At 41.1% G+C, this 27,659-nt stretch overlaps 1 protein-coding gene across 3 annotated transcripts in view; it reads left to right on the top strand.

Moving 5' to 3' along the window:
* Positions 1 to 26,122, top strand: part of LOC110985312 (lysine-specific demethylase 4A-like) — a 178,095-nt gene extending 151,973 nt beyond the window's left edge. The window contains exons 14-18 of one of the 3 annotated variants that reach the window (XM_022246251.2): positions 1,972 to 2,136; positions 11,321 to 11,521; positions 12,020 to 12,103; positions 14,635 to 14,847; positions 21,278 to 26,122. In XM_022246251.2, coding sequence (XP_022101943.1) covers positions 1,972 to 2,136; positions 11,321 to 11,521; positions 12,020 to 12,103; positions 14,635 to 14,847; positions 21,278 to 21,652 — 1,038 coding nt within the window. In that variant the 3' untranslated portion in view covers positions 21,653 to 26,122. Of the gene's footprint in view, positions 1 to 1,971; positions 2,137 to 11,320; positions 11,522 to 12,019; positions 12,191 to 14,634; positions 14,848 to 21,277 lie in introns of all 3 variants that reach the window. The other 2 variants (XM_022246250.2, XM_087143837.1) reach the window with 2 other exon arrangements.
* The last annotated feature ends 1,537 nt before the right edge of the window (positions 26,123 to 27,659 follow it).

Here is a 27,659-nt window from a genome sequence, read left to right as displayed (position 1 = left end):
AATAGTACAGAGGAAATGGTACAACACTTTCCTTTTCCCTTGTCTTTATTGACATTATATCTTAAGAAGTAAGCCTCAATTTCGGACTTTCCAACATTGTAGGACCAAGGCTTTAAGGTTGAGATTTAGGCTGTCATCTACAAAGTGTGTATCCTGCATACTATTCCACAAATTCCTCACTTAAACACGGGCCGGGCTAAATGTCCTCCGGAACACCGTCGACTTTTACACCTTGTTAATACCACACAGTGCTAATGTTGGTAAATGTTACCAGTATTCAGATGATGTACCAGCTGCAGCTTAACCACTTCCTGCCGGGGCAGTTATCAATGTTGATGATGCTGGGCCGGGATATTTATCATTTTTTTCTGTTTTCAAAATTCTTTAAAAATTCCTATTTTCATTTACTGGACACCTACAAACATGTGAAGGACTGTCTGGTGGCCCCTCTAGCCTATTTCTCCAATGCGCTTTTTACACTTCACTACGCCACTCCCCACACGAAGTTAGTCTCTTTATTGAGCAACAAACGTCAGAAAATTACCTCAATCCAGAGATTGTGGTGTCATTGGAAAAAAAATATTACTTCTTACTTCCACTTACTTTGTTACCACTAGTTTGGCGCTGCTTCCCGCTAGTTTTAATGAAGTGCACATTGTCATTCTAAACAACACCCTCTATAGTCTCGCCACAGCCATCAAAAAATTTTTCGGGTGCAGTCTTATGATAGGAGACTTTAACATACATTTATCACAAACATGGATGCCACTCTTTCTTCTGAGTTGCTCGTAAGTGGAGAAACAGGTGAAAACATAATGAAAAATGGCTGCCATTTCGAAATCCTAAACGGCAGTCGAAGACATGGCCGAAAAAATGGTACCTTATTTTTAGTTAGCCAATAAAATCCATTTTGGCACAAAATCCAGCTGGATTACTCAGCATACTGTACTAATATGAATAATGCATATCCTACCTTTATTACCATGTCTGTTACCGTCCCAGACCAAACAGAAAAATCCAAAACCTGCCTAGCTGTGTGTGTGATTCGTGTTGAGATTATGCCCTGTATAGTGCATGTGTTATGGTTCGTGTCAGAGAATAACCTATTGGAAGGTCTTGCAACCAAGACTAATAGGTGTGTTGCCATCTACAATATATAAACATACATTATACCACCTGTCAATTGTACAGTTTCATTAGGGCATAAATACGTGCTTGGCTGGTCTTAGGATCCGTTATCCTGATTTCGTTCGCATTTAAACTGGCTAAGAACACAGCTTTTCCCATTTATAAATACATTTTGAGTCAAATAGTTAAAACGAGTATAAAAATTTCTATATTTCCAACAATTCTGTTCAAAAGTTTTGCTTCTTTTTTTCCTGATACCCCTCTAGCAAATGCTCTAGTATGTTTGTTTTGTGAATAGTCATAAGCAATCCCCTCGAATGGAGATTGACACTCGGATGATGCATGCTGCTTAAGTTGGTGCTCGGCCAGCTAGTGCTTTATCAACTGTTTAACCCTAACTGTCCCAAATCTTCCAAAATCCTTTTCGACAAAGTGGAGGAATTTAGAGGATTCAGGGTGTATGGCAAAAGTGCATAGCTGATTTCGAAGGATGCCATATGTGAAGACCTCATGTTGTTTGTACTTAGTCAAGCACAAATTCAGCCCGATATTTCTTTTGAATCAACTGCACAGCTCAAGAGTGCCATTCGCACTGCCTCAACATAATGAGAGGAATCGCCGCAGGATTTTGAAGGATTCAGGCAGTTAGGCACACCTCCAAACAATGTTTTCAAGAAATTTTGGAGGATTTGGGCTGGATGCATTTTTTTCAGAATGGTTCCTAGTAGAAAGGCCTATGGGGATTAAGGTTAAGATTGGCTATTTTACAGGCTCTTGACCAGTAGGAATGGCTAAACTGTCTTACTCATGATTGGAAAGTATTGTGATGTTTTTTCATTGCAGGAATGTTGCTTATGTAATCTTCGTGGAGGGGCTCTGAAGCGAACCACAAACGGCCGTTGGGCACATATTGTGTGCGCTATGGCTATTCCAGAGGTGATATTTGAGAATGTACGAGCAAGAGAGCCCATCAACATAGACAAGATAGCACCTGCAAGATTAAAACTGGTAAGAGGAAATAGCCTAGTGTACAGCAGTGATTGCAAATAAGTACCCATCAAGGTTGAAGGACTCGCAAGTCTCTCAAGAAATTTGGCCTCCCTCAAAGAATTCCCATCAAGCAGGATCAAGCAGGTGTGGAGCGAGATCGAGGAGGATCGAACGAGGGTCGAGTGGCATTTTATGATGCCTAGGACTGCATTCACTAAAGGATTACTCAAGCATAAATTCTGACCTCCCTACAAAGTTTGTGTCTCCACCAGATTGAGGAGACATCATGTCATTGCCCATTTACAAACGTTGTTGTTAAATGACAGAAGATTAATCCTTAAAGAGCGCTTGGGATTTCCTGTAAAATTATCACATTTATTTTTTTGTCCAAATGAATGGGGATGTTAGTGAAATTTTTAGAGATTTAAGTAGCATTACTCAATGCAGGATTTTCCCAGTGCATCTATAACATGTAGGTGCTTCGGTTAAGAAATTTCAAAATTTTATAGTGCATCTTGAATGTTCGGAGTATTATCCAGTTGTTCATAATATGGAACCTTCGAACTCTGGACAAGTGGAAAATTTGGATATAAACAAGCTCTGTTTATCCTTTTTGCTTATTTGTGTTTGTCCTTAAAGTATGCTTCATTTAGTGAGTGTTTTTTTCAAGAACGCTGGTTAGCTGTTTGGGTAAGAATCTGTAGTGACAAAATCAGAGCTTTTTTCCCCCCCCAGAAATTATTTTGTATTTGGGTGGGGGGTATCTTTCATTAACTAGGGTGTGAAATGTCCGTTTTTAGCGGATGTCTGTTTTTTTGTTTTGAAAATGTAGAATTTAATTTTCCACGGTTCAGCAATCAACAGGCTGGATATCTTGTTTTTTTTTCTTTCGCAAGTGCTGATTTTTCCTGGAATTTTTTTTTTTTTCAATGCAAAATCAAATCAATGCAATAGCCAGGCCAAACAGAACAGTACTGAAGTGCTGTAATAATGCTTGCATGTACATGTACACATAAATGTACGCGTTTACATGTAGACATTGCAGATGGAGGGCATACTTTCCAAACTACCAGATGGAGGACTATTCGTCCATGTGAGTGCAGCCTATAACACCAAGGACAACACACAAGTTCTTCGTTGTTTGGGCCGTTAAAATTAGGTTGCGTTATTGGCCTACTACTTAAGGGTTCATCATCAATATGGTATGATGTCTTGAGAGAATGGCTGGTGTGGCGTATCATAGCTTAACTTGGCTACAACTTCATTGTGTTGCGACAAAAGTCTTTGATGTTTCTCCAAGTACGGGTCTGCAGTGCCACAGTGCAAGCTGCTTCGATGTCCAGCTTGCCAGGAACTTTCCTCAACTGGAAGAATTGGCGCAGGCCTTCTTGGACGTCTGTCTTCTCCGCTGTAGTCCAGGGATGGCGCTTCACTCGTCTTGATGGCGGAGAGGGTTCCCTTCTTTGCGATGCAGCAGCAACACCAGGAAGCTGTCCTATCAATAAAGAGGCAAGAAAAGGACATTAGAAATGTAGGTGACAGCTCAGCAGACAGCCTGTCCATGTGACAGACAGACAGCCCGACAGACCAAATCTTACCGTTTTCGACGAATTCATCCCAGGAGTCTTCACTGCTGTCACTGCTGTCCCCACTGTCGCTGCTGTCTTCTTCACTGGTGAAGCCTTCTGAGAGTAAACCCCAATAATTGAAATCAATCAGTCATAGCACACATACATGCATGGGTGTCTGGCAGTCTTTGCTTGGCGTTGGGAATGAGGGGGGGGGGAGTTGGCCAGCCAAAATGGATCATTGTTTTGGGAGTTCTTGTCGCAAGATACATTTATTGGGGTGATTTTTGGTCCCCGTCTTTCTTTGTACCGGTCTGTTCTTCGGGGGGGGTGAATAGGAAGAGAGGTATTCTTTCCGGTCGAGTATGATGCCCTACAAAGTGGGAGTCTGGGTTGGGTTGACTTGGTATAACAATATACGCATAGTCCATATGCATGGGGAGGTAGATACCTTGCGATTTGGCCTGTACCCGACAACGAACTCACCACGACCTGCACGAAGAACCTGACAATTGTGCCTGTGATTACCTATATTGCGAATTTTCAACAGAAGTTTCTTAACGCACTCTAGCGTTGGGCTCAGGTGTGATGGCAAGGTGACACTATGATGCTTTTGGACAGTTTGGAGGCTTTCATATTTGTTGGGGTTATGCGTCCCCTGCACTTGGCTACGTTTATTGTGCTCAGCAATCCGGATCGGACAGGGTAGCAAGAGAGCTAGAGAGGGTGCTATTCCATCCAGGGATGCGCCGAAACTGTCTATTTGGAGCAGGTGTTTTTAAACACCCGGCGTGTTAAATGCGTACACGGAGGACGGCTTCCAAATGCCTTGAAATTTCGCTGACCCTCATAAATGCTGACTGTGGCCTCAAATTTCACCTTATTGCGAACTGAGGACGTCCTCGATTTACAATCTCCGACCTCGATTCGCAGCCTGTCACTTCTACATGCCAACATGATTGCAGTGGGCGTTCCTATTTTCCAGCTTGCCTGTCACAAAACCTGTATCCAGACAGGACATCAGTTCATCTAATTGGTCGTGCACCTGTCCCGCTTCCACACTTCTTTCATGGCAACGGGCCATCTGTCTGAGCCACATTGATGGCTGGTATACATTGCTAGCAGGGCCCAAGTAATTTCCAAAAAAGCTCATTGGGAGACGCTTTTCCGTTGGTCTCCAGCAGGGACGTATTAGTGGCATATCTGGCTTTTGGTGTCGGGGAGAAATTAAAAGCGAATGCAGTTTCGGACTCATTCAACATGTTGGGGGAGAAAAAAAACAGAAGCCTTACTCGCCATCTTGACATCCTTACATTTATTTCATGAGGGTTGATGCTAATATTTAATGTGTACACTGATTTCTTTCTAGCCTATAAAGTATTCTTTGAAAAAAATCAGTCGGGGGGCCAAGTTACCCTCTCCTGGCTGGATACGCCACTGCTTTGTGTGGTTGCCCCCCCAAAAGAGACTTATTGGGAGAAGCTGACTTGTTTCACTCGAACGTTTATGACAGCCCTCTGAGTTGAAGATTGCCAGTAACTTGCCATGTCTGTAGTGCTCTGACTACCCAAACAGTCACTACATATGCAAATTTCCCATGCGCCTAATATCATTCAATGAAAAGGCTTGATCATCCAAGGTACCTCTTGACCTCCCACTATGCACTGCAGTCATGCCGCCATGTCCGTCATTTTCTGAGCTCTGTATCACAATGGACTAGTTTTTGTTAGGTATCTTCAAGTTTTTGTGTCAACTTGATCATCCTCTCGTGTCTCCAAAATAAACTATTACCTTGTGTGATTTTAATCTTGTTGGTAAGATTGTTGGGAGGGGGATTCCAACAGCAGGGGTGGACCTCAGGCTTCTGTGCGGTTTTTGCCTGGTCTCTATTTTCTCTGTAATGTGCTCATTATGTACGGGTCACTGCACACCACCAGAATGGTTACTGGAGCAGTCATGCTACTGAGTGTCAACAAGTGTCAGCACTCACAAGTAGCATCAACAACTTGAAAATACCCTATTCAGATTTAAAAGTGGTTTTATTATATTTTAGAGACTCTAATGCTTGCCACTGTATAAGAAAAACACCAAAGTTGATTCCAGATTCACGTAGGAAAACAATTTTTTTTGCAATATATGAGGCCAGTCAGACTGTACAAACAGGCCCGACTTTGTCACTCAAATTTCAGTACTCACATATCGTTTCAGATAGACATAGTACATTGAATTCGACATGTACATGTACGATCCTAATTAACATTTTAAACAAAAAAATCTATGTATAAATATGCCTGAGAATAACTTGTTGACGCTTAATAGCATAACCTTCTGGAGGGATGTGGAAGTTCATAGGCCAAACAAAGAGACCACTTTAGTGTACCTTGATCCCACTTATCAGGGCATGTCCTGCCTCCAGCCACACAATGGGAAGGGTAGAATTTTTATTGTTTGGGAATGTAATCCTCGTAATTTGTGACTTAGGAGACATCTTGTTGGTCTTTCAGACCCATTTAAATGGGAAAATAAATTCATTGCCTACTTTTTATTAACATCACCAGAACTGTATTATTGAGAATAAATAAGTGCTTTCATACAACAAATATTTCTATAAGCAGTGGTGTAATGAGGGGGGAGGATTGCCCCCCACTTGAAATATGTGAATATCTGACAGATACATATTATTTCTTGTGCCCCCCTAGTTAGCCCTAGTTATGCCATATGGGAAACAATTGCTAAAAGTTTAAAAACCTTGCGGTGCACAGAACTGCTACACTGGGGATCCGATTTTTTCTAATTACGTAATTAAAAAAAAGAATTGGCCAAATACAAAAACCTCCTGTTAATTTGTACCTCTGTAGATGCTGAACAACCTAGTTTAGTCACCTTTTAATATGGGACTTCCCCTTACCTGAGTAAGTCTTTTCCAGAGCCAGCCTCCAGCCAAGTCCCATAGGGATTGTATGTAAATATCTCAGCAATGTGCTTATAAGGGATTATTGACAAAGAAAGTGCCTGGGCAAGCCTGGGCCTGTCTTAAATCAATGGTCGGTCTCTTTGATGTGTCTCTGAGCTGTCTAGACAGCTGTCTGAGTAGTTTCATTGTGTTGGGGGTGTCAAATTTTTGTTGACTGTGGTGGGATCCCCTCCTTTGACTGGAAAAAGGGTACCGTGACCGTACTCTGACCTTTCCTTGTGCTGTTTTTTTTATTTGTAGGCACTTGGGGACACCCTCTGATCAATTTAAATGCCAGTAGAAAGGATTGTGGATTTATGAAGAGGGTTATAATTAAGTGATCTCAAAGATATCACCTTGGAGCAACGAGCATAAAAAATAGGCCTTTTGCAACGCAGGCCCCCACCATCCTTAACGTAACCTGTGGCCTCCTTAATAAGGCTTACTGTAGCTTTCCCCCTTCTTGTATTTCGGTCAACTCACATTGAATCTGAGGTTACCCTCAGCTGTAGTGGCTTGGGGTCGACCACTGTTGTAAGTATAGTGCATTGCAGCAGTGCGCACTCTGAGAGAGAAAATGATCAACTTGTGTTAATTAATGCAAGAAGAGCCTGAGGGGACCCATCTGCCACCGAAATTTTTTTATTATTTCATTGCAGTGAGTTTTTCTCACAAGTTCAGCCTTCATGACTTTTTCCGTAATTCATTGCATTCATTTTAAAACCATTTATCCACCGTTCTTGCATAGTGCCTATTTTTCCCAGGACAAGTTGGTCAAACATATGGACTTTTCTCACAGCCCCTTGCACAAAGAACCACAGCAAACATGGAGTCCCGCTGGCATGTATGTGACCATATCAACCAATTATACACCAGACTGAGTTGAACCTTCACTTAAAGGACAGTGTTTACAGTTACCCCAAGTTTCACAATGATCAGGTATGGGACTGCCGAAATTCCTGGGAGCAGCCCCCCAATTAAATGGTCCAAAATAATCCAGCTCTTGTAAGCTTCAGATAAGGCCAAGAGTCATGTGGAAGGTTAAGAATTTATATAAATAATGGCAACTTTCTGGGTTTTATTGTCCATGGTTTGGGAGCAAGGGGTGGGGTCATGTGCAGACAGTGCTCCCATGCAGTTATTCCAGTGACTGAAAACGGTAGGAAACAGCAAAAAAAATATTAAATAATTGTAATCTGTAGTTCACTGCATGTACACTACATGTACATGCACTTTTCTGCATTATAGAGAATTCAGTGAATTCTCACATGCACAAAGTTGTGAACTCATAGGTCAAAATGCCAAGATTTGAGTAGGTTCTGCTCTTTGGTGCATATTGGTTTAGAAGGCTATGGACGGCTTCAGGGGCAGATGTGTGGGAAGATGTTGACATCTTCTGGATGTCTTTGATCAATGTCTTTTTCTTCAGCAAGTCACACAGCTGTTCAGTGGCTTCAGTACCTGCATGTTCAAATACATGCATAGCAAAGTGATATATGAAGTTTTCAGGTATAAGTTCTCTTTCATACAGAGCTTAGTACTATGTGTAAAGCCTTAGAATTATTTATACTAATCTGTGACGAAAGATTGAATTATCAATTTTGTTTTATGTCTCAATGATTTCTGGACTGAGCTCACTTTCAGGTTCACGCTGTGTGATGAACACAACCATTAAAAATTTCTTGGCATCTTTTGACCGTATTAAAGATAATCAAAGGAAGAAACTTCTTTCAAGAACAGAACCTGGCTTTAAAAATGACTTTTTGCGACCAGCCAACCTCCCATGTAGGCATTGAGAAAATATCTCTGAATGTATTTCATGGACATCGACATGGTTGACAATGAAGCTCCACTCGGCTTCCCTCAAGTCCTCCTCAGCATCTTCAGTTGATGCAGCACACCAGCAGATGTGGTGGTTAATGGTGCCTTTCAAGTCATCAACTTGCTCGAAGCCTTTCTTTGAAAGTTTCTCAACTTTTTGAGTCCTTGGCAAAGCAAAGGAATAGGATAAAACTGATTATAGCACAATGATATTTATAAAAATCAAATGTATCCATGTTCATAATTACTTGTAAAATCAGAACAAACTTTTTTGACCACTTGCTGCTGGATGGAAGTTGAAGTTGGATGACGTATTTTTTTTGGGGGGGGGATTTTCAAGATTCTCTGTTTTCAAAATTTTTAAAAACACCAGTGTACATGTACTATTGTGAAATCAACTTCTAAAAATACCTTTGGCAACATACCAAACATTAGACATATGAGTGAAGTCCTCTTCATGTTCCCACAAGTATTTGGACAGCTGTCGATGATGGTCCATAACAAAGTTATCCATGACGAGTTTGTCACTCCTGATGGATGCAACATCTTCTTCGCCCCTCAAACTTCATATGGTTTGAGCTTTTGACCTGATTTGACTAAAAGGAGAAATTCAGCAATAAAACTAAATTTAAACAAAACTAAAGAATCTTAACATTGACTTTACGAATTTCTGAAACTATTGTCCTCCACTATCTTGATTTAGAAAATAAAGGATTATTATGAACATGGCAACAGACCAGCAACTTTCTAAAATGCTTGACCCCAGTTTTCACCAGAGGATTTCTACCTACCCAGACAAGTTTGATGTCGATTATTTTACTGGTCAGCTCCATTGTAGTGAATGTACCATATTTTGCTGAGTGCCCAGGCCTGTCAGCTCTGCCGTCTTTCCCAATGGTAAGTGGAGTCCCATTGTCCACTAGCAATTTCTTAACATCCCGCAATCAGAACATTTCCTCTGCTTTGAGGAGGAATTCAGCCTGATGGTTGTAATAAGTCCGTGAAGATGGACAGGCCACTCCTATGCTGCTCAGCATCTGGAGAGTCTGCATCAGGCCATCCCCAGCAAACAGGATGGAAGCAGAAATGAGAATATTTCCTGCTGGTCTTGAAGATATCCGCGGTTGAGACTCCCATTTGTAACGGTGTGAGCCCTTTGGGCAGGTTTGCTCAATTTGTATATATGAGCCCACTGTCTTCTTGTCCAGATGGACACATGTAGACCTTCAGGACCAGCATCTTGCGAAAAGCTTCATCAAAGGTGACTGAAACACCAAGTAGTTGGGTTGCTGGTGGTAAGAAACCTCTTTAGAAGGGTTGGCACTGTGTGTGGGCTTCGTCCTCTCCTGTATATGACACATCACAAAGAGATAACACTGTTACAGACAGCAAAGACAGATGCAGTACACTCTTGTGTGTATACATCAACATAATACTGTAGCCCTGACTCCTGGGCAGCTACCATAACTGGCATTCAATAGTTCTTTCCATACACTACAAAAAAATTAAAGTTTTACCGTTTTGATTGCATAACCCCCTCACAGTGGGATTATTTTGACAGTGACTGTTGGGCTGTGGTATGCTCAGTATGCAAGCTCTGTCCAGCAGCAGGCCCCTTGAACCAGCAGCTGCATGGTGAATAGACAGTTCGTGTGGTATGCACTAATCCTCACACAGTGCGGCATTTGCAGTCCACCACCGCAAAGGGGTTAATGGAAATGCTGTCCAAGGAGTCAGGTGATGAGGATGGGATATATGATGTATATATGTGAATCCGGCAGTTCCCATGTTCATCTTCCATTTCTGAACTGTCAGGTTCACCACCTTCTTCAGCAGACTGGCAGTCTGTGCATGGCTCAAATGTGCACTCCTCAGGCTTGGCATCAACAGATTCAGCAGGCACCGCAGCATGCCCTATACGGGCAGGCACTGCAGAAAATTTATAATAAAACCATATGCTGCCAGTAGTCCATTGAGTACTTGAAAGCATGCAAATATTAATAATTATATTGGAGAAAACAATGAAAAGCCAATTTTTAATTACAAAGCACAAAAAAAATTAAAGTACAACTATAATTTGGACTTACAAACTTATCTTTGGCCAGCACCATTTTAAAAAAGCTAATGTTGCACATGTAGTTAAAAAGTGTCTTATCAGTCATGCTGTGTTACAACACTAATCTTACTTTCTTAGCAACGTAAGCACACCTCAAATTGGTTCTGAAATGGAAAAGGTTCTTTGATTACTGTTAATGAGATACGACTTCTGGTAACACCAACAATTAAAACGAAATGAAGGTGAATCAAATCATTTCATATTGTGAATTACATGATGCAAGCATGTGCTTTGTGTAGACTTTCAGCATGAGTTCAAGCATGCAAGCGGTCTGTTTATTGATGCTCTAAGACGTCCATGGGCAGGACGTAGAGCATTCCAAGTTGGGCAATGGACGTTAATTTCATTGGTGAGTAAATCATATCAAGAGGGTCTCAAGTGACTAGGAGGTACTGTTGGAAATTCATTTTTCTTTCGTGTTTCTTACATGCATCCTTCACGTGGTCTTCGTGAGAGAACAAGGTGGGTGCAAGATGGGGAGTTTGAGTGCTCTCGACACGCTCGTACCCGCTTGTTCCCAAAAGAGTACTTACTTGCAATCACTGCTGTAGGTACATATTACACATCTCTGCCAGTCTGTCCAAAATACCTCAGTTCTATTCTTTTGTTCATTTACTGCCTCCTATTTTAATTTAAAAGACCAAGTAACATGAGATTGCAGTGATTTTACATTTGCCATCATGTATGTCATTTCCGGACCCCAGTGGGGTAAACAGACATTGTTTGTATTTTGTGTTAACCCAGAAATGTTTCTTCTGCCGACCTTTCATCAAGATGGGTAACAAGTTTGGTGGTTTAATCCAGTGTTCAGTAGGCAAGTGTGCCTTGGCATTCCATGTAACTTGTGCCCAAGCAGCAGGAGTGGTGATGGAACCATGTGACTGGCCGTACGCAGTGTATGCTACCTGCGTCAGACATCCCTACTCTGATAAGATGAGAGACAATGTGAGTTGGATTTGGGAAGCTAATCATTATATGATCACAAACTGGGCATTTCATAAAATGAAAGTTGCCTTCAGCTTTTTCCCCCTTCCTTGTTATAATGGGAAATGCGTGTACATACTTTCACTTTAAATTTGGATACATCACTGAAAATTGAACCTCATGAGTGACATTACATTGATAAAATATTAGAAATACTTGAAGAATTGATGTCCAATTGTGACAAGCCATTTGAAAAGCCTGAAGTTTCCAAGATGATGAAATAATGAAGAATAAAAATAGTATACTGGGTGTACCCAACTTCTGAGTTTTGCTGTGTTGATGTATCAAAGCGATTATATGGTAACTTTTAAATTTAATTTCACAGAAAAAGAACTTATTCCAAGAAGCACCGTTTTGTGCAGCTGTTACCATCCTTGTATTCATTTCACTTGTCACTTTTACTTACAATATCTGAACTATTAAACCATTTGATATCATAACCTAACTTCTGAATTCCAGCCTCGTGACTACCCATTGAAGGATGTCAGTGTGGGTGAAACAGTCATAGCCAAACACAAGAACAGTCGTTACTATCATTCAGAGGTGATTAGTGAACACCAGCAGGCTTTCTATCATGTCAGGTTTGATGATGGTTCTTACAGTGATAACCTTTATCCTCAAGATATTGAGGTAAGATGAACACCAGCCTTGTCCACATCTCTGGTAGTTAGTCAAACTATCCACCTTGAGCAGAGGCACCCAAGTTGAAAATAGTCATGTTGCTGTGGGGACTGCCCTTTTTTTGGTAGTGGAACAACCATAACATGCATTCCATAGTTGTTGGTAAATGAAGTACTGTTCCCACCAAAGGAGTCTCTGTGATTAGCAAGATTGTTTGATTTAAATCATTGATTTAAATCACTAGAAAAAAATTTAAAAATTGTTTGAAATCAAGGAAACCTTAAATGCTTTTTGGTATTTGAAAGGAAGAAATGGCTGAACTTAATTGAATCCCTGAACAGTTTATTTATACCGAGACTTCTTGTGTAATGCAGCATACAGGTAACTGGACTTGGCAAACTTCTTGTTTTTGATTATAAATAGTTCAACATATGATCTTATTTTAATTCAAAACTATTTAAATATTCAACCTTTTTGATTAAAAAAAAATCTGATTTTTTCAACCCTGGAACGGAACATAGTGCCCTCTGTGGTACCGCTCGGAACAGGTACGCCTGTATTCCCAATCCAAAAGAATAGTGTGTTCCATAAATGACATTCAAAAGGAATCATGATACTATGCAGTGTAAATTCTAAATAGTAAATTGCCAGGTCATTGACATCAAACAATCCATACCACCTTACACTACATTTTATTATTATTTTTATAAATTTATTTACGTATAATTGAAAACAAATTTTTTATCAATGGCTTTTTAATACTTTCCTTGGAGAATTACAGTTGAAGTTTATGTAAATGTAGTGTTAATAATGAACACGTATTTGTCTAAATCCATGCTACCTAATGTTAATTAACTATTACTGTTAGAAGAATACATTTTTTTAATTTGGTAAGTACTGTAGATCCCATTGTAGTACTCTTAGAGGGACTAAACTCATTTGCTCGTTATATCCAAAACTTAATGCAACAGTGTTATGTACATTTTACACTGTGCACAATGCACCTGCAACATTACACATTAAGTCATTCACAGAATAATACATGTATGTGCCATCTAAGGGTGCATTCCACCAAACGGTCGTATTTCTGCATGCGAGCTCATTAATATTTTGTGATCACACAGGGTTTTTACAATAAAACAGGCCATAATCAGGAAGGATCATAGAAATATTTCTGTAAATCCCAAATTTGGGACTGATACATGTAGTTTCCAGTTTACGGTATTTCTTTCCCAAAAAGCCCCAAATTGCGGGCCTTTTTTAGATAGAGACGGGCGGCTACATTCAGAGCTGAGCGCTTCATTTTACTACTATTTTAGGGGTATCAAAGGAGAATAAACAAAATTTTCATGGCTGACCCCCATGAAATTGCAACAAAAATTGATTTTCTGGCCAACCTCTGCACGAGAACCAACAGGCAGCGCCATTTCGGTCCTATTTTGTACTGTTTGCTATGGGCACGTATTTGGTGTAGTGCAACCCTAATTGATCTTTTACAAATTGCTCTCCCCCACGGTAAAGCAAGTTGCATTGTGTGTGTTGCATACATGGCAGTGGAAACTCATGAGGATGTATGCATAATAAAGTGGTTCTTACTCACTGTTAAAAATAACGAGAATGACATGGAAGAGCCAGGAGCCAGTGATCCCCACAACAACATGAGTATGTTTGGAACTTTGTCAGCCCAAAATCATGACTCAGAAACTTTGGGTATTTCAGTGAGTTCACAGAACTAGATTCCTCTTTCTTAGTAGTTTTTTGACATGCATGTGCCTATTTTGAGGTCTCATTGCACGTATTTGCTGCAGTCTCGTTAACTGTGATTTTCTGTTGGACCATCGCCAAGCCATGCAGCAGTGGCTGGTCAGCGCAGGCTTATCATTTGCACTGATGTTCTGATTCGCTTTAGAAAAATGCCCATGTTGAATCTTAGGAGTGTTGTAAAAGAAGCCATTTTACATGTTTTGTGTGAGGGACTTAAAATTCTGAGCAATGTACCCAAGAAAATGCTGCAGATGAGAACACCATAACCAAAAGTTAAATGTACACAATGAATGGGAGAACAGTTGGTGAAATGAAAAAGGAGCTTTATATCGGGAAGAGCATCATATCAGGAGCACTGTAACGGGAATGTACTGTAGAAGAACCAACTCTAAAAATAGGGATTAACGGAATTAAAGGTGGTAATTCATATCTTTGTGGGGTACTCCCTCCCTGCATTCTCAGAAACAAAATCTTGTGCAATAACTACAGCAAATTGTTAATAACACTTATTCCAAAGTAAAAGCAAAAGGGGAATCAATTGTCAGTAGGTCGTGGTACCCTGGCACTCCTGTGATAACCTCGTCAGCACTCTTGTTGGGTAGTTTGAGCTGTAAATTTACATTTATAACTATGCAAAGCTGTGTAGACATGTTAGGATTTTCTCCATGCTTTCCTGTTACTGTGTGTAGAGTCATGACTGCACAACTGATGGCCCACCAAATGAAGGTGTTGCAGTTAAAGTGCGTTGGACGGATGGCCTTATTTACAGTGGCACCTTTGTCAAAAGCTACATAGTCAAGATGTACGATATAGAGTTTGAGGATGGTTCGGTATCAAGGGTCAAACGTGAAGATGTTTACTCCCAGGAGGAACCACTGCCTAAAAAAGTTACTACAAAACTGGTCAGTTTAATAACATTTTCTTTTTGTATCTAATTAGATCTATTTATAATCTCAGTTTGTAGCATTCTCTCAATAACTGATTATATTTTTGTGTTTTCTTTGCATTTTTTTTCTTTTATTTCACTCTTTTTAGCGGGCATCATTTCTGAATTAAAAATCGAGAGACTGAACTGCGCTGTTCTGTATTACATGAGCAGTAGTTAAGATGATTCCCTATAATGGTACAGCATAAAATGTCTCAGTATCTGACACAGCAGTTCATAGATGAGACGTTAATCTCATACAACTTTGCTCCATTGCAAGAACAGTAAATTCAGGCTGTCTGTTAGCATAAGCCTTCAGAAATATCACAGTGTCAGTGTGATAATTCAAAGCCATCTTTTCTGCACGAGTGCAGTGTGTTAAAAAGTATTTGCCTCAAAGAGGCCACTTTTCAAGTTTACAAATGTCTTGCTTATATCTGAATCTACACTGATATACAGTCGAACATGCTTAATACGAGCTCAAAGGGACTCTCCTAAAAACCTTGTCTTAAGGTAAACCTCGTGTTATACGTGTTGACACTTATCCCATTTATAGAGCACAAGCCTGGCGTCATGCACCAGCAAGCATTGTGATATACACTACGGCAATGTACATTTACTGCAGGCCTGCATGTACCGTACGACTGGTCTCGACTGGTGTAAACCTTAAAGTTCCAGTTTTATCCAGCGGCAACTCCCGTGCTCTGGCAGACTCAATACACCTTGATGCCAAACCTCGCACGCTTCTTGGGGTTGTACTGCTTGAACCTCAGTCTCCCTTTGAATTTCCAAAGGGAGTCGTCGGTAGTAATGTTGCTAGACGGAATGTAGACGGATTTGAACTTCTCGGTCAGTTCGTCTATCACCGGGTACAGCTTGTAGAGTCGATCAGTCATATCTGCACAGCTGTTATCGATGAAATGCAGACAGGACAGCAAGTCCATAAATCTGTCGCGTGGCATGGTATGAGGGAAAAACTGAGTCTCAAGTATTGAGTCTCTCGTCCAGTAGGACTTCCAGTCAGGTTTCGGCATCAGTCCCATGATGATGATTATGGAGAGGAACACTGACATCTCGTCTAGTGTTGTGTCGAACCAGCTTCTCATGTGACCTGGACTTGCTGCTTGACTTTTCGGGTGTTCAGCGGCATAGCGGTTGGGCTCGTTGGCGATGTGTAACATCAATCTGGGGTGAAGTACGCCTCAAAGATTTTGACAGGAGTACTGTTCTTGTCCAGTTCTTACACTTGAACACCCTCTGTGCCTTGGAAGCCGTGTCGGCGGGGGAAGTTGTCATCAGCCGTCCATTGAATGGATGAAGTCTTGACCTTCTTCTTGGCATGCCTCGCTAACGGTGGTTGCCCGTTAGAATTGCTGTCACTAGTTTCAATTTCTTAACTATGTTCAGATTCCGACGTGAAATCTGAACCACAGTCGCTGTCAGAGTTTCCCCTTCACTGGAAGACATTTTGTAATGCAACTGATGGGGGCGGGGAGTGGCCAGGAAAATATATACCGAGCGCTACAGAAAACGCTCCTTTTTGGAGGAAACAAATGCCCAATTATGCTGAACAATGGACCATCTATATCCCGAGTGTGGGTGCTGGGGTGCTTTGCACGTGTTCAGGGCCCAGTAGGGCTGTAAACAATGGCGTGCACGCCATGTCAATGGCCTGTATTCATCGCGCTCTGGGCCCACACAAAGCGTGTTGCATAAGCCCTGACAGCGGAGTCAGCGACGCTCCATGGAGATTACCCAGGGTACGCCATCAAAGACAAAGGGGGTGTTCTGATGAATAAAATCCAATTTACTGGATATCGTGGGGTCGACCAACTCTCCTAGTTGCCCCAGATTTCCATGAAATGCAAAGCTCCAAGTAACTACAGATGTACACTAAATAAATGTTGCAGGTGTGGTATGCGGCCACCGCAGACATCTGGAAATTAGCTTTTCTCCAGGTGCGGTGTCTGCAGTCATCGGTCGTAAAAGGGGTTAATAAATTTTAAATCAGTAATAAATACGATTCAATTGAATAAAACAATGATTCCGAATATGCCTACTTGTTTGACGCAACAGTGGCTGGCCAGCCGGCCGCCCTGCCTGCACCAGACGCACGCAGCGTGGCCAGGCAAAGCACTGCTCGGAAACTGGTTCCCGATGTTGCACATAAGTAAAGGTTTAATTAACTTAAGAACCAGTTCATATAACGACCGGACGTAAGAGGGCGCTGAAATTAGGGAATTTCCGTTGGTTTATAATTGGCGGGAGGGATCCATTTTCAAGTCAGGTTCACCTATAATTGTTCATGTTCGGCAAAAAAAAGAACACCTCTTTCTGACCAGACCCGCTGTGATCAAAACTCCTTTGATACCGCGACATCGCAACACCTGTTGTCATCTAGAATAAAGCCCCCTCTAGCGGTACACGGAACAGAGTCGCTAACTCATCGTTGGCAAAACCGAAGCTCAAATTGCCGAGCGGATTAGCAGTTTTGGAGAACTTCTGATGCACTCCATCAGGAATTACATTAAGCTTTTAAAGACACTTTTCAATTGTACTTGTATTAAAAATGCCGTGGACAATGGTTTTTGACACTGCCAGTTATGCAAAAGTGCTTTTCTTGTCCTTGTTCTTGTCTCAGCATAGCTCATCTTGAGTAAGTTTTCTCTTACAGCAATGTGTACATTTTGAACGGGACTGAAGAAACATGCTCGTGTTACTTGTTTTTGACTGTACTTACTAATTATGACGTTGTCATCATTTGATGTTTAGGTGTAGTAGAACCAATTTTTTTTTTTTTTTTTTTCATTTAGTAACACTGACGTTTGTAACTGAATAGCCAAATTTTGGAATTGCCCAAATGCTTATTTCTGCCGAAGATTTTACAGGAACAGAATTGTCATGAGACATGAATCCAGTAATTGACCAATTGCGCCTGCTAAGTCACGTGACCTACATTGGGTATCGGACATCAGCAGACATAGTGTCTTCCCATTGCAAAGTGTGTCATAACTGTCATTTACCAAAAATAAAGCCAACAGTCGGTAAGGTACTCGGACTACTGATGTGCTGAGCTCTATACTGAAAATTAGCAGTCTTCTGCTTTCAACCTACCGCAAACTGTTGCTAAATATGCAAATTCCTTTGCATCTGATTCAATTTGCTAAATCTTCTGATCAACCGTAGTGTGCCCTCAAGTCGCATGACGCATAGCCGAATGGCCGCCATGTTCGATCTTCTTTTCCTTAGCCTGATTCTAAACAGACGTGTCTTTTTGACATCTTCGAGTTTATCAAGCTTCCGTTTCGCTACACACCTTTGTGACTTTCTGATCAAACCGTAACGTATTGTGATATACGTACATTCTACATTTCTGAGTTTATGTGTATATTTTCTTGTTTTGGTGGTATATTTCCTCTTTTGTGTGTGTGTGCATTTTTAAGATCATTGACTACGCTGTTACCAAGTGATACATAGGGTCAACGAGGAGACCCTGGGATTGTTGGGGGTTCTGCGAGGTGGTGCGAGCAATCAAATACCACGGTCCCCTTCTTTCCTTCTTACATTTATAGGGTCAACGGGGCGATCTGGGTTTGTTGGGGTTCGCAAGGAAGTGCGAGCGTTTTGAATTTCGCGACCCCACATTCCCCTATAGACCGACAGGATTCAGTCTGCGGAGGATCGAGTGGCATTTTGGTGAACTTGTGATCCCGTGGCTAATCCCTGCTGACAATACCATCTTTGGTTCAGTTAAGGGTTAGCCCACGCCACACTTCAAAGGCCTGAGCTGCAGTGCATGTGATATCCGTATACTCAGTTCCCCAATGTAACACCGAAGCATCACAGTCAACGATAGTACAGAGTGGCGCTGCACTTGGGGTTGAGATTCCCCCGCTTGCTGGGCCTGGATGCAACACTTCTGCATCCCAGTTCCTAAGCATTTCGAACGGGTGACGCGGGTCGACAACAAGCTACCGTGGGCAGCACCCGATATCGGCATGGCTCACAAGTCTATGCGCCAGAGCAGCCCAACTCGGCCAACGCTAGCTACACCGGCCGCATCACTCTTGGTGCCATTGCCTTCAGACACCGTTTTAATCGGGGCACCCGGCCGTGACAAAGACGGTGACACTTTACGGGACAACACAACACTGCCCTCCCAGTGCGCTACTTGCGGAGACAATACCGGGCCATGCAGGCTTACCACCACCCGTGCCCCGGGACAACAGAGCCCACCGGCCTCTTGCACCATCGAGGTTTTTCGATCCCCATATGTCACTCCGGCTTCCTTGTGGGCCTTTCTGAGAAGACTGCTTCTACCCCTGCAGTTCACCAGCCCCCTCCTGCTGTATCTTTACTGTATAGATTTTCATATGATGGTTTCGCCCCTTTGACTTATCCAGGGTTCGGTGCAGACTACAGCTCACCTGGTGCTCCGCCCCCTGGCCACCCAACAAGACATGATGATATTCCTCCTTCCTCAATCAACTGCAGATGGAACGAGATACGCCCTCTGAAGATGAGGATAACTCCTCTCCAGCCAACCTTAACCCTCCTGTTGCACCGCTCCATCTTCTTCAGAAGGATATGATCCACATATTAGGCCTGCCTTCCAATCAGTCTATGGCTGAGGCCTCTTCACATGCTTCCTTCAAGTGTCACCCCGCTAGGTTGGAGGCATCAACGCCGATTTTTCCCGAACTTCCACTCGACCGCTCATGCGTTGAGATGTTTAAAGTTCTCGCCAGTGCTAAACAATGGCATCCTTACCCACCCAGGGCCTTGACTTATTTTCAGTTTGCTAGGGAGGACTTTGATAACTTCCTCTCTGTCCCTGATTTTCCTACGGAGGCCAGATAAACTTGTCCCTGAGATTCCTACGGAGGCCAGATAAACTTTCCTCTGATGCTCACAAACCTACAGGAAAGTCTCAATTTAGAGACAAGGACAAGTGTTTCATTGAGTCTACTCTTGCTAAACTCGACAAAACCTCATGATATGGCCTTCATTTACAGCACTCCTCCCTGAGTATTTGGCCCGAGCGTGTGACAAAGATTCACCAGTTACTCCTGACCTGGCAGCTGTCGCACTTCAAGCACTGGATGAGAGCACGAACTCTATCTTCGAGCTTTTCATTAGGATCTCCGTTCTAGCCACTTGTGCACGTAGATCCAACGCTTAAGACGAAGGACTGTTTGGTGGCCACTCTAGCCTGACAGACCAAGTCTATTGACACCCGAGTATTTCAGCCAAGCCTGCAGCCTTGCAAAAAGAGCCCAGATTGTGGTGTTATATAACTTTCTTTTGTTCACAAACCTGGCACAGTGTGCTGCTGATGTCTTTTAAATAGGGGCCAGATTAGACATGCAGCGGTGCTGTGTGGCTCATCACTGCGGTGGTGGAGCGCTTTTGTCCCCAGTGGTAATTCGCTCGCTCTAAATGCCCCAAACCATGGTATACTCTTTCAAAACAAGGCTGGATTGTCTCCACGTCTTCACTTTTGAGAGTGTAAAAATGCTGGTAATGCCCAGCAGCCTGGTCTTTTGTTCCGAGTACGGTCTTTTGTTACAAGGCCCAGTTCCCTTTGTCCGATTTCAGAGACCCAGCCAAGTATATAAGCATACGTGTCCAGAATCCCCGGCAGGAAGTGGTTAATACTCATCCTTCAGTGCTTCCCTTTGAATATGAACAAGCATAGGGGCTTGAACTAGTCTGTATAGGTTGAGTGTGTATGGTGCCCCTCTGACTTCACCATCGCTGCTACGGCCATTTGAAGCAAGATATGGGACGGAGAGAACCCCCCCCACCTTTTGTGTTGGTCATTGTTTGATCGGAAGCTCAAGAATTCTTTACAGACTTCTGTGGGGACATGTTAGGTAACAATTGTCAAGAGTGTATATAGGGTTCGACACGTAAGGGGGGGTACCCCTCCGTCCCATAGCTCGCCTGGTATAGCTACGGCTATGCATTGTATCGAATGTACGTGTATGTATCTCTCTATGACATTGTCTGGGAGTGTTAAATATTGGATCATGCAGGGGGGGGGAGAATGTAGCACAAATCTTGGAAAACTAATTAATCAGTTTTGATAAATCTGAGTTTGTAAAAATTGGCTGTGGTTGTGTAATGTTTTTGTGTGTTTTTTGTAAGGATTTGTATTTTCAACCAAAAATAACACCAAGCCACATCTACAAATGAATACATGCACACACCTAGCACAGTATTTGATTTTTGAAAACAGCTGGAAACTGGTGACTTGAACATTTAATTTTTTTTAATTTGTTTACTTAATTTGGAATTGTCTGGTTTATCCAATGTCTAGAACAAAGCAAAGATATTTTTATTTTGATTTTGTTATTCTCTTACAGCAATCACAATTTGCATTTTATTTCATGAATATCTTGTAGTCAGCAGCTTCAGACATGCGGCATGAGAACTTCTGGGAAAACAAGGTTGTGACGGAACGACATCGTCATGTTTACAGCCTGTATGCCTCTAGTGGGTCAGAACCCGAGGACAAAACATCTATCAATGTGGCAGACGACTTAGCAGGAGACTCAAGTACAGATGTCATGCACAAGGAGAGAACCCTAACACAGTCAAGTGAACATTTTGAGGACACTGTTGAGCAACCACAGGCTGTACAAAGACCGCGCAAGGAATGTTCCACTGTTGACCAAGAGGCACCAGGAAGAAAAGAAAACAGCGTGAATCAAGCAGTCAATCCAGCCGAGAGAGACGTGAAGCCAGATTTTTCCCATATTACAGTCTTCCCAGAATAGAGTAATGGATACTACAATGCACACAATGTGCATACAGACTGGTGCCAAGTGTCATGTGGTGTATCTGTCTGACCTGTGAACTTTCTCAGATAGTTTGTATGGATGTACATGTATGGATGTACTGCTGAGTGTAGTCTGAAGTAGCTTCACACACATCAGCTTTCAGTGAAGTAGCTCATTTTGCTGTTACTCAGTTCTCAGTTATTTATTGCTATTATTACATTCTAACAGTTACAGATGTCAACCTCAATGGGAAACTATTCGTATGAATATTGTGTACAAAGAAAGAGAGAAAAGATAATGTCATTTTGATATGCATCCAAAATGTTCTGTTAACTTTCAAACCTTTTCACACTTGTATGTGCCAGCATATACCATTTACAGATGTGTTTACTGAGTTGATGGACATTGTTAATTGTACAACGGACATTGATATTGTTCATCCAAAGAATGGATTTCAGTTTTCTTTGCTGTATTTGCCAAGTTCCTCCTTATTTTATAGCTTCTTCTCAAATAAAAATGAAAAGTCTGGCGAGCTAGTTCAGATGTAATTAAAGTTGCTCTGTACTATATGCAGATTTCACATTTAAATTTGAAAGAGCCATCTACATTCCCTAGGACACAGTAGGGTGTTGCATAAACAAAAGGTTGGTCATGCTGAAATCGCAGCGGAAGTTAACTGGGCCTTGGAAGTATGCAAAGCATATACTGTGTCGCCTAAACCTTCTGCATTTTTTAGCACTGTGCAGTGTATTATAATGTGCATTATGTTTGTTTCGTTCTCAGAACTTGTCACCTACAGCATAAAGCTTTACGTACCACAGTTTCTTGCCTTAAGGTACCCAGTGTGGCCCAAATGATCCATGCAGTTTAAGGCTGCCATCCAGATAGGTAGGGGAGTAGTGAATGAATTCTGCAGTGAGGAAGAACTTGCGAAGTTTACTTGTAAGAAGCAAATTAAGAATACTGTGGTCAGATTATGCCTTGTTTTGTTTTTGTCTGCACTGTGGGCTCCTCAGAATGATAGGCTTTGCCACAAAGTAAAACTAATCCAATAATCACCTGTGAATGTTCAAAAACTTGCTTTGGTTTGAGTCAATTGACAAATTGAAGGTACAGTTCACCATTTGCATTATCCAAAAAGTAACCGACATTGTTTAGACGTAAACTCAGTTGAAAGATGATTATAGGTACAAACTCACTGTAAATTTATCCTTTCTGGTAAGATGTTGCAGTCCACTCTCTAATTCTGTTCTAACAAAATACTGTTAAGTAAGATTTGATGCTTTGCATGGTTGAAGTTCCATGAGCTGTAGGTTTGCAGGTACAACATGGAATCAGTCTGTTCAGAACAGGTATGGTTCTGAGAAGAACTGGTATCAACTCAACACTGTTACAAAGAGTAAATTTTGTGAATCCCAATTGTTTGTTATTCTACTCTTATAACAAAGTCCTGGTTGTAGCAAAATAATCAGTTTGGTCCCTGCAACCCTAGAACAAGAATTGACAGTATAGCCATTTCCAAGCAGCATCCAATGACGCATTTTTGGAATTGTGTTGATACTTGTGTGTGTTTACTGCAATTTGTTAGTTCAATGCGTAGCCGCATTCAACTGAATGTGATAACTTGTCCCAGATGCTGAATTCAGGTGCAATTCAAAACATGACTTGACAACTTTCGATCTGAAATCGAAATATTATAATATTGTTCTTCTTGCAATATGCATTGTCCACTGAGCTGAAACTCTATCGGGGATGTTTTTAGGTACCCTTCTTTAGATTTTGACTAATTTTGTTGCCTCAAAAACACAATATACAAATGACAAATGATGAACTCCGCCTTGACATCACTGAAATGTCATGGCTACTTATTTTTGTATATTTTATGTACCCTTTGTTATTGTTAATGAGAGTGTTGAAGTAGTCAGAAGGAACATTAGCAAGCTTAAAGTTCACTGTTGAATTTAAGACTCACATTGCAGCTTGGATTCATTTTCGGATTATTATATCAATTTGTATTTGTAATGCTCTGAACATTATACCACCATGTAGTGTGACTGACTTAGTACTGTAATGGAAGCTAGTTTAATCATACATGTGTTTAAAGTAAGAGCCATGTCTCACAACTCAGTTTTTGCATCACTTTGCTGATAATAGTTTGCCATGACTGGCCTCACAAACTTCGGAAAAAGATCAACTTTCTATAATCTCATGAGTTGGTGCCTCTTGTTATATCAGCTGTAAAAAGCAGAGTGACACATAGTGATATCAACTTCCCTTGGGCAAACCCTCACTAAAAATGCTTCATGTACATCCGCCAATGTCTTAAAAGTCCTTTGCATATATCAGCAATATTTCGACAGGATCTCCTTAAATTGAATTCAATCTTTGTTGACCCGCATGTGGGGTCAAAGGTCACCTAGTGATTGCTAGTTGGCCAGTTACTTTTGGGTCAAGCCCCACATGGATCATTCACAGAATTGGCCAGTGGTCACCTGATGGTTAGTTGGGGTAAAACATGTTTTTGCCAAAATTTGTCAACTGACGTGAACAACTTTTTGTCAGTTACATGCTTAGCCCATTTCCTGTTCAGCATTCTTTTGTAGATGTCAGGTAGTTAGTCACTAAGTGAGTACGAAGGGAGGGGAGAAGTTCCCTACATGTGTACACGCATGTGATAGCCTAAATGTACTGTGGACAACCTTTGATGCGTGTGTGTTGCACCATGTACATGTACATATGTACCAGCATTATATATACAGCCCGATGCTCTTCTCGCTAACAATTGACAACACACGTGATGTGACCATGCCCCTCAAGATCCTGGTTACAATCAATGTTACAGCCCACTCACCGAGCCAGCTACCCGACATGGTACACACGTGTGACTAGACTTGTGATCTGCCTCTATCAAAAGCAAAGATCGTATAGCGCCAAAGGCGCAAGATGGATAACTCTGCCCAAATGGTGTAATTACCATGAGCGCCATATGAGCAAGGGAAATGCCTGTGCGGTTTATGGTAATGCTTAAGCGCAGGCTCACCAGGTGCACTTACTGCCGTGGCGCCTTTACCTGTGCATTAATGTGCATCATGCCAGCATATGGCTTGCTCAAATGGCGCCTATGCGTTTATAACATTTTACGTGTATTCACGGTGAAGTTTGTGCCACTTGTTTGTGCCATCTTGTGCCACTACTTGGCGCTATATGATCTTTGATCAAAAGCCACCAAGTGGGGCAGTAGGGCTCAATTTGTTTTATTTTGTATTATTTACAAATTTGGAATTTTTTTGTATTTGCATTTTTTAAAATGATTATCTAATATTCTTTTTCTATTTCAGCCAACTTTTAGCCACTTTGGTGCTGTGTTTGTCATTTCAGACCAACCTTTCCAAAGGTTGTTGAGGCTGATATCCATGCTTCATGAAGCCTACTAGCTCTAGGTGTCAGTTGTTTTTGGCATTTACTTCAAAATTAAAGTTTAGAAGAGCCGAAAGGCTATATTAGCATGCTCATTTTCAGTGTGCCTCAAGCCAGCATGTGCAGTTGGGGAAAGTCTTCATTGAAATCATACAGTGATGAAATCCAGCAAACAGGTGTGGATACGAAAGAGACCCAAACTTATGTGCTCTGTGTATGGAAAGTCTGCATTGTGCCTGGAACCGTTTTGGGAGACTAAATTAAAAAGAATTAAATGAAATTAAAACAGTTAATTTATTGGTATGAATATCTTGAGTGAATGTGATTAATTACATATTATTTTTATTGCGTTTATTTATTTGTTTTTATATTTGTTCATCCAACAGCACACTTAGCACCAATTACAGGATATGATAATGAGTGAATAAGTGAGTGAAGCAATTTTGAAGCAATTTAGCGATGGGATGATAAATGTTTTGGGGAAACCGACCGACTCGGGCAGGAACTGAAAACCCAATCCACATGTGGACCAAGCCGGATTCGAACCCAGGCCCTTAAGGTAGAAGGCAAGGAAAGACACACTATGCCAACCTTACTCTCCTTGTCATTATCTTCAAGAATTTTTTTTTTTTATTATCGTAAACATCATTTCCTTTTGTTTTTCTTTTGGTTGGCTGGATTTCTTTTGTTTTTAGTATTTTTAGTACCCTGAAGAGGTATGTGTTGTGCTCTGCACACCAATCTCTGTGAAATGTACATGTATAAATTAACTGTATATGTTGTTTGTGTTTAACAGTTTTGCAAGTTTTGTTCCTGCTTAGTGTTAATTGGTTTTAAGTGTCTTATTTGTTTGAATTGTATAGCAACCTTACACTTACTGAACTTTAATTCTTTGATACAGTCTTGGTGACATAAAAATTGAGTTTGAATGTGGTCATAAATGTCTTTTCAGTGCTCTGGATATTGATCCAAAAAGTGTAGGTTGACCTATAGCTGATTTCTATGGGTTTTGTTGGAGAGAATAAAATGATTAGGAGTGATAAACTTAAACCAGCCTTAATCAGAATGTGTTATGGTCTAAAATACATGTAGTTCCCAGTTAAAAAAAAAAAAGTTTATAAAAGGAGGGTCAAAGTGCCTAATTCGGTGCACTTATTTCATATGTGGAAGGGGCCATGCTGAATTTTTGAGATAACTGGCCTGTAGACCTGTTTTACCCTTTTTGTTCCTTTTTAGGTGGGGAAAAAAGAGCAAAATAGAAAAACAAATTGATTTTAGTTTAACCAGTACTCAAGTATTCCACTGGATATGTGATAAATTTACCATGTGCAATATCATCTCTGAGTCAGAGAATCACTTTTAAAGTTTCAAGAAAGTGTCACAAAAGATACCAAAGCAACATTGGCAGTTTCTGGAACTAACATACAGGTTATCCAAGAATTTTTAGACCCAAAATATCCTAATTATTTACACCCTATAGGAAACTGTGCCATACTTTTAGCTTTCGTAAGATTTTATCACAAAAATTGGTTTGACCAAACTTTAAAATACACTTGATTGCGTAACAGGTGGTGGAGATGTAGTTTGAGTAAAGTTAAAAAAAAAGGATTACCCTAATTTACCTAAGTTGACAAGACAAAACAGTTGTCTTTCCTTTGTTTCTTTTCTGTTTTCTTTTTCTTTGTGAACTGTCACCGTGGTATGGGTCTTCAATGGCTGTTTTCAGAACCATAATTGATACACCCATGAAAGCATGGTGATAATAGTAATACTTGATTCGGCATAAATGACAGACGTAATTACAATGAATAATATAAAATAAAAATTGTAAAAACCATAGACAAACGCAAGAAGGAAAACTCGTATATAGTTAGGGCTGCCAAGGAGAATTTTAAAAAAGTGCAGATATCGCCACAGTCTTCACCACCTCACAATTAGCAATGTTTTCTTTCCCCCTCCCGTACTCTCTCTCCCTTCCCTCCCTCTTCTCCCCATCCCCCTTTCTCTCTGTTGTCCTCTTTTCTCAAATTACTGCATGCTGATGTATTTGGGAAAGCCAGTTTCCAAGGGAACCCTGCTCCCACAAACCCACCCAGACTATACACCAATCAGTACACATTCTTTCTGACAGCTTTACCATAAACACCATGATTGCATTACCTATACTTAAAGCATCCATTAAATTTAATTAGTACGACCCCATCCTAGAGAGTTAAGTTTTTGCTAAGTGAAGTACCCCATTAAAGATGCTTTTAAATTCTAGTATTTTCCCTAAACAGGAAAGGAAACCGGGTTTCACCGAAGTGCAGACTCTTGTCTCCCACTGGCTCATTAGGTAGATAGTTTACATATAATCTAAATACTGTACCAACAGCTTATACGTAGTCGGGTTTTGTTCATCACATCTCTGTATCCAGTTTATCCAGAACTGAGTATAAATCGTGTAGGGATAAAATGAATCATTTAGGGTCAACAAATATTCAGAGCTTGTATCTTCAAACGGTTTAATTTGGCAGTGTTTTAGTAATGCAGAACTGAAAGAAAGGTGTGTTGCCCCGAAGCTGCTGTGTTCTTAAAAAGTAATTTA

Source organism: Acanthaster planci, linkage group LG12 (genome assembly GCF_054643075.1).
Source record: "Acanthaster planci isolate LZ-2023a linkage group LG12, COTS_SCS, whole genome shotgun sequence".
Taxonomy (NCBI): Eukaryota; Metazoa; Echinodermata; class Asteroidea; order Valvatida; family Acanthasteridae; genus Acanthaster; species Acanthaster planci.
This window is presented reverse-complemented; position numbering and strand designations above follow the sequence as displayed.